Raw genomic sequence first — 11125 nt, forward strand, 5'->3', positions numbered from 1 at the left:
GGGGAGGGGGAGAGGGAGAGGGAGAGGGAGAGGGAGAGGGAGGGAGGGAGGGAGGGAGGGAGGAAGGAAGGAAGGAAGGAAGGAAGGAAGGAAGGAAGGAAGGAAGACAGACATTCATAGGTTTTAAAACCAAAGATGTCTGGCTTTGAAACCCCATATGCTGCTTGGAGAGTTATTTGACCTCTCTAAGCCTCAGTCTCCTCATCTGTAAAATGGAAATAATACCTCCTCCCAGGGGTGTTTGGAAGATCAGTGGTAAATGTATAAAGCATGGAACAGTGTGGAATATAACAGGTACTCAAGAAATGGTTAAAAAAAAAACTAATAATAATATTAGTATTAAATAGAAAATGTGAATTACTGGGGTGCCTGGGTGGTACAGCGGTTAAGCGTCTGCCTTCGGCTCAGGGCGTGATCCCGGCGTTCTGGGATCGAGCCCCACATCAGGCTCCTCTGCTATGAGCCTGCTTCTTCCTCTCCCACTCCCCCTGCTTGTGTTCCCTCTCTCGCTGGCTGTCTCTATCTCTATCGAATAAATAAATAAAATCTTTAAAAAAAAAAAAAAAAAAGAAAATGTGAATTACTGTGAAAACAAGAATAAAAGCTAAGAATAGTAACTACTAGGCTCCCTCGGGATATACTCTTAATTAAAACAAATGAAAAAAAAATTAAACTCAGGACCTCCCCCTCCAAGTTACACTGCAGAAAAAGATGCCAAAACACCCCACCAAATCAGCCTAGTCTGCGCTAAGCACAGAGGATACAAGCTGGGTCATCCATGTCCGGTTCAGCTGTGTCAAAAAACGGATGGGTGCTCAGGAGCTCTGGCACCAAGGGAAGCACCAGGGTTGGATGCCGACTTCCCAGAAACTTCAAGCATCTGAAACAAACAAAATGAGAGCCCACCTCAGTAACTTAATAAATGCTTTAACAAGTACTGGGGATTGGAGTCAGAAAACCTGATTCAGAAATGCAAATTCCCAACCACCCCTTTTTGCTACCTCTAGGACCTCAATTAGTCTTTCAATTACTCTGGAACTCAGTTCACCTAAAAAAAAAATTGCTATTATGAAAATTAAAGAGCTGGTATGGCATAAATTACTGCTGGTTATTTAACCAACAGCCATTTTCTCCAACTTCCTTGCCAAGAGAACCCTGATTTTACTCAGGTATTGGGTAGGTGCTCGGAGAAGGTAGGCTCAGCCCAAGGGCTCAATCAAAAGTGGTCTAAACCATCATGGCATTCCCACTCCCATTTTCCCAATTCTCCCAAAGTGACTCCTTTGCAGGTAGTAAAGTAACCCATTTCTGGTCAAAGGACCAAGAAGGGAAGTCTGGTGGGGAGCTACTCAGGAATATTCTCTTGGCCAAAAAGAGAAACGTGTGAGAGGGAATGCCCTTTCCTTTTTGCCTTAAGACACTGTCTTACGAGGCAGCCATCCTGCAACTATGAGAAAAAAAGCCAAGGGAACTGCAGAGAAACCACAGTGCTAACCCTATTAAGCTGTTGAATAACCCAATCCTAAAACCAACTTTCTGACTTGTTATGCCAAAATATTAGACCTTATTGTTTAAACCACTTTTAACCAGATTTTCTATTACTTGCAGGCAAAAGCATTGTAACTGATATCCTGGGTGAAGTTCTGAAATCAGAAGTGACCTGACCCGCAACAAGAAATTAGTAACTGTGTGGCCTTGGGCAGCTATGCTTCTCACCCAAAATGGGATTAAAAATCATTACCTCATACAGTTGCTATAAGGATTTAATGAGGTAATGGATTTTATAAAGTACACAGCAGAGTCTGTCACATAGTAAAAACTCAATTAGGTATTTATATTAAGTAGCTATTAGTTGACTATTAACGATGACATGAAAACGCTTTATAATTATAAAGAACTACACGCACACTGGTAACTATGCATTTTTATTATCTTTTATAAGTTCTGGTTTAGAAAAGGTGTGCTGAATTGAAAAGAAATATAAATCCTTATTTCTAGTCTTGTGACTTTATAATCCAGCTGGGGCAAAAATGACAAACACTACAAGGTAACGAACTATCAAGCGAATGATACTCTGCTTTCCGCCTCTCAAAGGTAGAAGAGATCACCATGATCAGAGGTTTCACAAAGGAGATGGGACTTCCCCAGGGACTAGAGAACAGACTGGCAAGAGAGAGAAAACAAGCACCGTGAACAAATTCATGGATATATGGAGTCTGATAGGTATCCCATTTAAAACACCTGATATTGTTAGTATACTTTTCCCCAGTTCTGCTTTTCCTTCTATGTGAGAAGAACTTAATGCACTAATTTTCTGAACTCTCTCAGCCCTTTTACTCACTGTGTTTCGGGGGACATTGTAAATCTTGCAGTTTGGCTTCCAGGTACCACTCCTTTATTTATCTCCTATTCTATTCGGGTCGCCTGAGCATCTGGGCCTCTCTGAAACTGGACTTCAACTCTGACTTGTAATATTTTTCCTACTGATCTACCTCTCTACGTATGTATTTCCTACTTCTCTCCCTCCCTGCTATCTGAAGGCCAGGCCTCTGAATTCAATCTATTTTTAACTCTCCACAGCACTTAACACAGCGATTGGGCTATAGAGCCAAGTGCTCCATAAGCATTTGCTGAATGAACTAAAGCTATATAAACAGAACAGACTACCTCCTTCAAAGCTTTCATTTATGTACCTATCTTTTAAAACGTCTTAAAAACATGCCACTGTGATGATTCCTTCCCTTTTTTATCATATCCTCTTTTGGTATTCCTAAATAAAGCCACCATTCATGGAAAGAGATGAAAAATCAAATCATAATTAGAATAGGTAACTTCAAAATCTTTTGGAGCACTATAAGGTGAAGGAGCTTTCTGTCTATAATCACCCAGTAAAGACAGTCTTAAATAGATATTCTGGGTGAACCAAATAACCACATATCTTATTTTAAGGCAAGAAGAATGTTCTGTGAAACACTCCGTAACAATCCCTTTCATCAAGGGATTAATCATTCCTTCTGTGTTGCTACAGAATTACAGATACGGATACAGGTGTTTCTCCCCACTACACCCCCATACCCCAAATGACTGAGTGCTCCCTGAAGACTCCCCTGGTATTTTCAGTTTTTAACAGACCTTGCAAGTACCTGATCTGACCCACAGTTTTCTACTTTTAATAACACATTTTTCTGAAAATCCAATAAACTATACCACTAGAGTGATCTCATCCCATAAGCTCACTTAAATATGTGGAACACAATTACATTTGATAATAAATGTATGCATGTAGTTCTTCAAACAGGAATTCATGAACAATGTTAAGTCTGACTCTAGTCAGTAAAGGTAGAGGTAATCAAGGGAAAAAATGATGATTGTCCATGTGTAGACAAAGTGCCAGTCCTGCCTCTAATCTCTACAATGATAGCTATGATCCCGTACACAATGCAAAACAAAGAAGTGATTCACAGCATACAGGAGCAAAAGGAACCTAATCAACTCATCTCTGTACCTGCCGCACTTACCGCAGGGCGTGGCCCATAGTGAGAATACAGTAGCAGGCACATATTATCTGCTAGGAGGACGGATGGACAAATAAATAAATAATCTAAAATGTGATATTCAATTTGGGAATCAGACTCCCAAGTGTTCAGTTAAGTTGAATCAGGTTTCTAAATTGAAGGCAAAATTGAGAGCCGTACCATCAATCTAGGATGAGCCATTGAATAATTCAATATACATTTACCACGTTATTGGACTCAGTGAAGAAATGAGCAAAAAAGTCCTTACTTCCATATGGAGTCCCTATCAGTAGGGTACTTGGTTAAATTTTTCAGCAGCTCCACCAGTGCAAGATGAATCCCTTCTTTGGTTGAAACATTAGTACAACATAAAAGTTCATGAAGAGCCTCTCGAATATCTCTGGACGAATCCTTTAAAAAAAGGTAATAATAACAATAATAACAATAAAAGCAGTCACTGTGAATGAGCTATTACAGAAGAGTATACAAGTTACAATGGGATTAGAGGGTGAAGAGTCTCTGAATTATCTGAGGGGAGGGCCAAGGAGTTGAGGACTTCATTCACTGGCTCATTCATTCATATAAATTCAATGTTTATTGAACACTTATTAAACAGTCAAACATTTATCAAGCAACTACTATGTACCAAGTGCTAGGGACATAACATCAATTAAAATCAAATCTCTGCTTTCAGGAGCTTCATTCTAGTGAAAAAACAAATAAAAGTATTTTTTTGGTCAGACAGTGATAAGTAAGATGAAGAAACTATAAAGCAGGTTAAAGGTAAGAATACTGGGATAGGTAGGATATTTTACATAGGAATAATGAAAAGGAACAGCAAATACAAAGGTCATGAAGAGGAAGCATGTTTGAGAAATAGCAAGGAAGCCTGTGTGGCCAAAGCAGAGTAAATAAAAAGTGTTAAGAGATGATGTTGGAGAAACGGCCCCTTCCCTTCCCAATACCTGGTGTACCTCACCAAAATGATTGGAAAAGGTCACCAACAACTTCTCAATGTTAAAAGATATGGACGCATATCAGGTCTATTCTTCTTGGCTACCCCATAGCATTTGTTGTCAGTTCTTCAAACTTTTTAATACAGACATTTTGAAACATATGTAAAAGTAGAGATAATAAATCCCTCAGTTTCCACAATTAACTCACAGCCAATCATGTTTCATCTATACCTTTTACCTACTCCTCCCAATTAGATTATTTTGAAGCCAGTCAGAGAAATCATAGCATTTCATTGGTAAATATTTCCATAAATATATTTTAAGATTTAGATTCCTTATTTTAAAAAACCCACAAAACCAGTATCTTGCCTAAAAATGTAATAATTGCTTAATATCAAATATCCAGTCAGTACTCAAATTTCTCTGACTCAAAAACTTTTTTTCTTCTGGTCAGGATCCAACACTCTGCAATTCAGCAATATATTCTTTAAGCACCTTTTAATATGTAAAATCACTGTTTATCTCACATTTCTCCCCCTGTAATTTTTCCCTGTATATCCTGTGATGGTACTTAGATTTAGAGGTTTGATCAGATTCACACTCAATTTTTTTGTTAAGACCCCTTCACAGGTGGTCCAGTGTGCTTCCCTCAGGAACTACATGACGTCTGCTGCTCTTCTGTGACCAGTGGTGACCACTGCCTAGATATACTAATTCACTGAAGTTGTACAACAGTGATGCACAAGCCCTATCATTCGTCTTTATTAACTGGAACACTTCTATAAAGAGAAACTTCCCCGTATCCAGTAGCTGGTTATCATGAAGTTCAGTTTGAACAGGAAAAAGAAGGATTAATGCTTGATTCCTTAATTTACCAGTTTCCAAAATAAGTTGATTACTAAGCATCTTCCAATGATGACTAATGCAGTGTTTCAAGTATCCTTACAAAATCATGAATTCGAACATATTTGCAGTTATAGTCCTCAATGATGTATCTATAATGATGTGTTATAACCCTTAATGATATGATCCCAGAGGTCTCTGACAGCTAATAATTGCTTTCTGTATGACAACATGGTATAAGCTCATCTTGTTACATTTCCTGCACTAGACCTGGAATCAGCCATTTCTCTTGGGAATTGTGGTACCTTTCAGTGGAAATGAGAACTCCAAAGCATTGTTTTAAGTCAAATTTACTGACATAGAGTCTTAATTCTGTAAAATTCATCCTTCTCAGGGAACACTTCCATGAGTTTAACAAATCCCTATAGTTACATAACCACAATTTGATCCTATTATCTCTTTTTATTGTGGTAAAATACACACAACATAAGATTTGCCATTTTAAGTCAACGTACATTTTAAGTGTACAGTTCTATGGCCTTAAATACACTTACATTGTTGTGCTGTCTTCATAATTACTTAAAAGTATCTTTTTGAAGAGCTTTTAAATTTTGATAAGTCCTATTTATCTAGTTATTTCTCTCATGGATTAAGTTTTTGGTGGCCCATCTAAGAAATTTTTGTCTAATCCAGGGTCACAAATATTTTCTCCTAAAAGTTTTGTAGTATTCAGTTTTATAATACACGAAAGAAATCAAACTAAAAATTTTAAAGGATGCATCTGCATCCACACAGTAAAATCTAAGAATCAAAGACTCTTCTCCAAAGCTAGGTTGGAGACATGCCTTCTTTATTCTCCGGGAACCCTCTTTCAGCCTGCAGGTCTCTCAGTTCTTCACTCGGTAGAGCTACTGGCGCCAACTCCTTAATAAACACATCTGACCATGTTGTTGCTCTGTTTAGGCGCCTCTGTGAGGACAAAGCTTGGATAAAGCTCAGGCTCCCCAGCACGGCACCCAAGGTCCTTCACAGTCAGCTCTCCGCTCACTTCTCCGTCAGAGCCACGAGAACTTCCCAACACCCCTGTCCATGCTGCGCCACTTCCGCCCTCCCAGCCTTCGTCTGTGGCCACACGCTAGCGCTCTGGCTAGAATGTCATTCCTTAGCTTACTTTTGATACTATCTTGGAATTACTGGCTTATACTGCTGCCTTCTCTATAAAACTATGAGCAACTCAGAGGTAATAACTAGTACTGTCTACTTTCACATCCTCAGAACCTAGCACAGAACCTGGCTCTGAAAAAAAAAAAAGTCAGTAAATGTTTCTTGAATGACTTTATCAACTTCATGAACTACTACCATGCTAAGTATTTTACATGAATTCTCTTTCAATTCTTATATACAACATATGAATATGTGGAATCATCCTCACTGTATACATGAGAAAACCAAGGACCAGACAGAATTAGTAATTTGTCCAAAGTCACAAAGCTGGTAGGACACCCTGAAACACTTCCAGGTGCTCTTCCCTTAGTAGGATTTTCAAAGCTCTGCATAAGCTGGGCCCAGCCACCCCTCCAGCCTAATCTCACACCACACATTAGCTCTGTGTTACAGCCAGGCCCTCTTTTGGTCCCTCCACTGCGCCATGCTTCCCTCCACCTACCACAGTTTCTATACTTGCTGCTCCTCTAACTGGAATATTCTTACACCCCATTCTCCCAACTCTTCCTGCCAAGTTAGGGTCTAATTCCTTCTTCAGAGATCAGCTCCAGAAGCGTTCCCTGATTGCTGCACCCCCTTAGCCCCCAAAGACTAAGTGCTTCCATGACACACGCCCACGGGACCTCACTCCTTTCCGTCATGCACTCCTCACTCACTTATTATTATACCTTCATTTGTGTTGCATTTGTCTATCTCCCTCATACCTAAATTATGAGGTCCATGAGAGCAGCGCCATGGTTTCTGCTCACTATTGTATCCTCCTTGGGACAGTGCCTGGCACACAATAGGCGGTCAATAAATACTAACAAACAAACAACAAACAGACAAACAAAAACCCAGGTAAAAAGGTCAGGGACCAAAGACAGGAACTGACCGTTCGATTCAGATCTGTCTGGCTCTACATGCTATGAACTTAACCATCAAATACAATGTTTCCCATATGAACAAATCACCACCACTGACAGGAGGCAGCTGTATTGATGTATTGGAAAAACAATATTCAAAGTACTAAGAAAACAATTTTGACATAACTATGTTCCTTAAGAAATTCCTAGTTACATAGCTGACCTGTGCAGATTTGTTTTAGGACATGTTTACGAAGCATCCACTCTGTTAAGTTACCACATTAAACCCTGAAAGGAATACGGTAAAGGGTACAACACGGTCACTCTCCTTAGGGAGCTCATACTCACATCAGGGAGAGGGATTTGAAGACAAAACCTGCCATTAACGATCAAATGTGAAAACTATAATAAGAGATACATGAGCTTGCTTTTGGCCCTGTGAACAATTCTGTACATCAAAACATAGCTTGGAACAGAGCTCAGATATTTAGCAAACATTTCCTGAGCATCTACCTGTGTCAGACACTACAAGGCACTAGAAATAAAAAAAATGAAAGAAGCCAGGACCCTGCAAAGCTCTCAAGTCTTGTGAAATTAAGAATTAAACAATCAAAAAATATCCGGATATATGCTAGACACAGGGTGACACAGGAAGACAGAGGAGTGCTACTTAAGCCACCTGGGGTGGAGCTACTTAGGGAATATGCAGCCTAACATAGAGCTGAGAATAAGCAGAAGTCTACGAGGTGAAAAACGGCAGTTTTTGCAGGCAGAGGGGAAGACAGAGTGAATGAAAAGTGGTGAGGAAAAGCATGATGATTAGGGGAGTGACTCCAGTATCAAGCTGAAGATGAGGAATGCTGGGAAAGAATGTGAAAGAGGAAAGGCAGAGCTAGGGTAGAGAGGCCACCCATGGAGAACAATGCACAGAATGCAAACTTATCTTCTTAGGAAAAAATAAATGAAAATTTATAAATACAGACCTACAATTCAGGAAAAATCTTACAAAAAGTGCTGAGCAGCTGAGAAAATTGATAGGGAACTTCAAAATCAAAGCACCCAATCTGTTTTCTGAAGTATGGAGCAGAAATCTGTAACAAGTGCTAATGACCAGAACACCCAATAGCTATCCCTTTCACAATATCTGAAAAACCAAAACCAAACCGAAACAAGAAAGAAACCCAGAGGCCAAATCTCATTTATTAATATTCTGAAAAACGTCGGGACTCACAAATAAAATCCAAATACTTTAGAAAAATAATTCAAGAACCACACTGAGTTGTATAGCCTGGGAGGCAAATCTGCGTTCATATCCCGGCACAGCCATTTAGCAGCAATGTGACCTCAAACAAATTACTTTCTTCTCTGTAAAATTCCAGGGCTGAATGAGTTGATTCCCTAAGATCTGTTCCTGTTGTAACATCCTATGATTCGCTACGAGCATTAAATCAAATCGAAGCCTGAAAAGAATTCTTCCTTATTTAGCCCCTGCCTTATCTATAACCACTCCTCCTCCATCACTTCAGCTCTATGCTGCTATTACAATGAATTCCTCTTAATTCCTTAAATGCATCATATTCACTCTTACCTCTGGATCCATAGACACTGCTCCCTCTGGTGCCCTTCCACCCTACCATCAGTGCCATTCTTTCCTAAGAAAGGGCCTCACCAACTCCTCCTCCTCCAAGTGTCCCAACAGCATTCCTTCCTCCTTCCCCATTCCCCCCCCCTCAGGGAACCCTGTCCTTTCCTGATCACAACAGTCTTTGAGTTTCTTTCTTTTAGTTTCCTGTTTAACAGCAAGTCTCCTCCACCTTGGTGGAGTTGTATGATGAGAAGGCCGAACCGCGCTGCCCATACACGACTGCATCACCAGTACCTAGCATAATGTCTGGTTTAAAGATTTACTTATTTATTTGAGAAAGAGAAAGAAAGAGCAAGCGCGCATGGTGGGGAGGGGCAGAGGGAGACAGAGTCTCAAGCAGACTCACTGATGAGTGCAGAGCCCAACACGGGGCTCGATCTCACAACCCTGAGATCATGACCTAAGCTGAAACCAAGAGTCAGCTATCCAACCGACTGTGCCACCCAGGGGCCCCATAATGCCCAGTCTAAAAATAAAGTGGCTCTCAGTAGGTACCGATGAAGAAATGCATAACAAACTGTGAAGACTCACCTCTAACACAGCCAGGACCGTGTCAAGCTGATCCTCTCGGAGTGTGATGTTGTTAGAGATTTTTCTCATGGTGTGTATGGACTGCAGGCGTACTTCCTCGATTTCATCATTAAACATGTCAACCAGGAAATCAAGGCACTTCTCCGCAAAAGAGGGCGAAGACTGGGCCAGCATGCAGAGAGCCTCCACAGCAGCAATGCGGACCTCTAGACGAAAGGGGACAAATGGAACCGCACATTAAGTTACAAGCCATGCGACAAAACCAAGGATTCCTTCTCATTCACGTTTGTCTTTCATTCTTTACTCCTCTCTGTTAACAAACTCTCTCTGGGAGATCTCCTCCATGCCCGCAGATTCAGCTACAACTTCACACTGACCTAAAACAGAGACTTTGGAGTCACAGGGACTAAGGCTTAGATCCTGACTCGAAGACATGTGATCAAGTCACACATGTCTCTATTTACTGCACTTCTTGAAAACAAAGTTCTTATTTATCTCAGTACTCCAACCACAGTTCTCCACTCAGTACCTTTTTTTTTAAAGCAGATTTTAAATACTTGAGACTAAAACAGACTAGATATCATTTTCTCATCTTAGAGATAAAATTCAGCAAAGCAAATTAACATGCCTTAGAGTGAGTGAGAGCAGAGATAAGACTAGTGCCTGCGTCTGCTGATTCTAGCCTAGAATCATGTGGTGGTTAAGGGTACATGCTTTGGAACAATAAAGGTCTCACAGTAAACTGTGAAAAGTAATTCCTCCACTAACCTGAAGGGTGATCTTGAATAAGTAACAGCTTCCTAGCACCTCAATTTTTATCACCTTAAACAGAGATAATATTCATTTCCTTACAGAGTTGTTAGGAGGACTAAATGACATAATAAGGTAAAGCACAGAGCATAGTGCCTGGCGTATGTTAGAAGCTCAGTAAATGTTAGCTGATCCTACAAGCATCTTGAAAACAGAGGCATGTCTTCTACCTCCTTGTATGGCCTGAACATGCAACAGTAAAGCCACTGAGTCCAAGAAGCCCTTCATTTCATTCACTAGTAATGCTTCCTGAATAGGCACTCCATGCCAGGCCCTGTGCTAAGAGCCTTGACACAAAGAGGAGAGGTGAGCAAGCTACAGACTAGGCCCACAAGACTTCCAAACATGCTTGTTTTGCTCCAGTGGTTCCCACGTGGTTCTGCAATAAAAAGTACAGTTTCAAAAAAGAAAGGAAAAAAAACCCACTCAAGTTGTGGTTAAAACTCACAAATATAATTTGTTTTTTGTATAAGAAAGGTTTTATGAACACTTTAAAAGCAGAGTTACTACATTAAAGGGAGATGACTCAGATTTTTTTGGTAGTGATGAATTCTTCATCAGAAGGGAAGGATTTGCTACACTTCATAATAATGTAATTTAAACATGAAATTGCTAATAATTACAAAGAAAGCCAGAGATGGACCGAAATGTGTTACATGCTGGCTCTTCTGCCTCGGGCTTTACCCATTACACCACATTAATTACGTGTAACTCTTGTGAGTCCGCAAAGTGAATCACAGAGACACTTCTGATCAG

General features: G+C 40.2%; 1 protein-coding gene across 3 annotated transcripts in view; it reads right to left on the bottom strand.

Annotated features, from left to right (window-relative positions):
* Positions 1-11125, bottom strand: part of INTS4 (integrator complex subunit 4) — a 110481-nt gene that overhangs the window by 32047 nt on the left and 67309 nt on the right. For 2 of the 3 annotated variants that reach the window (XM_008707380.2, XM_040630902.1), the window contains exons 11-13: positions 9560-9765; positions 3784-3926; positions 765-880 (exon numbers count right to left, since the gene is read on the bottom strand). In XM_008707380.2, coding sequence (XP_008705602.1) covers positions 765-880; positions 3784-3926; positions 9560-9765 — 465 coding nt within the window. The remainder of the gene's footprint in view (positions 1-764; positions 881-3783; positions 3927-9559; positions 9766-11125) is intronic. The other variant, XM_040630903.1, reaches the window with a different exon arrangement.

Source organism: Ursus maritimus, unplaced genomic scaffold, assembly GCF_017311325.1.
Source record: "Ursus maritimus isolate PB19 unplaced genomic scaffold, ASM1731132v1 scaffold_16, whole genome shotgun sequence".
NCBI classification, from domain to species: domain Eukaryota; kingdom Metazoa; phylum Chordata; class Mammalia; order Carnivora; family Ursidae; genus Ursus; species Ursus maritimus.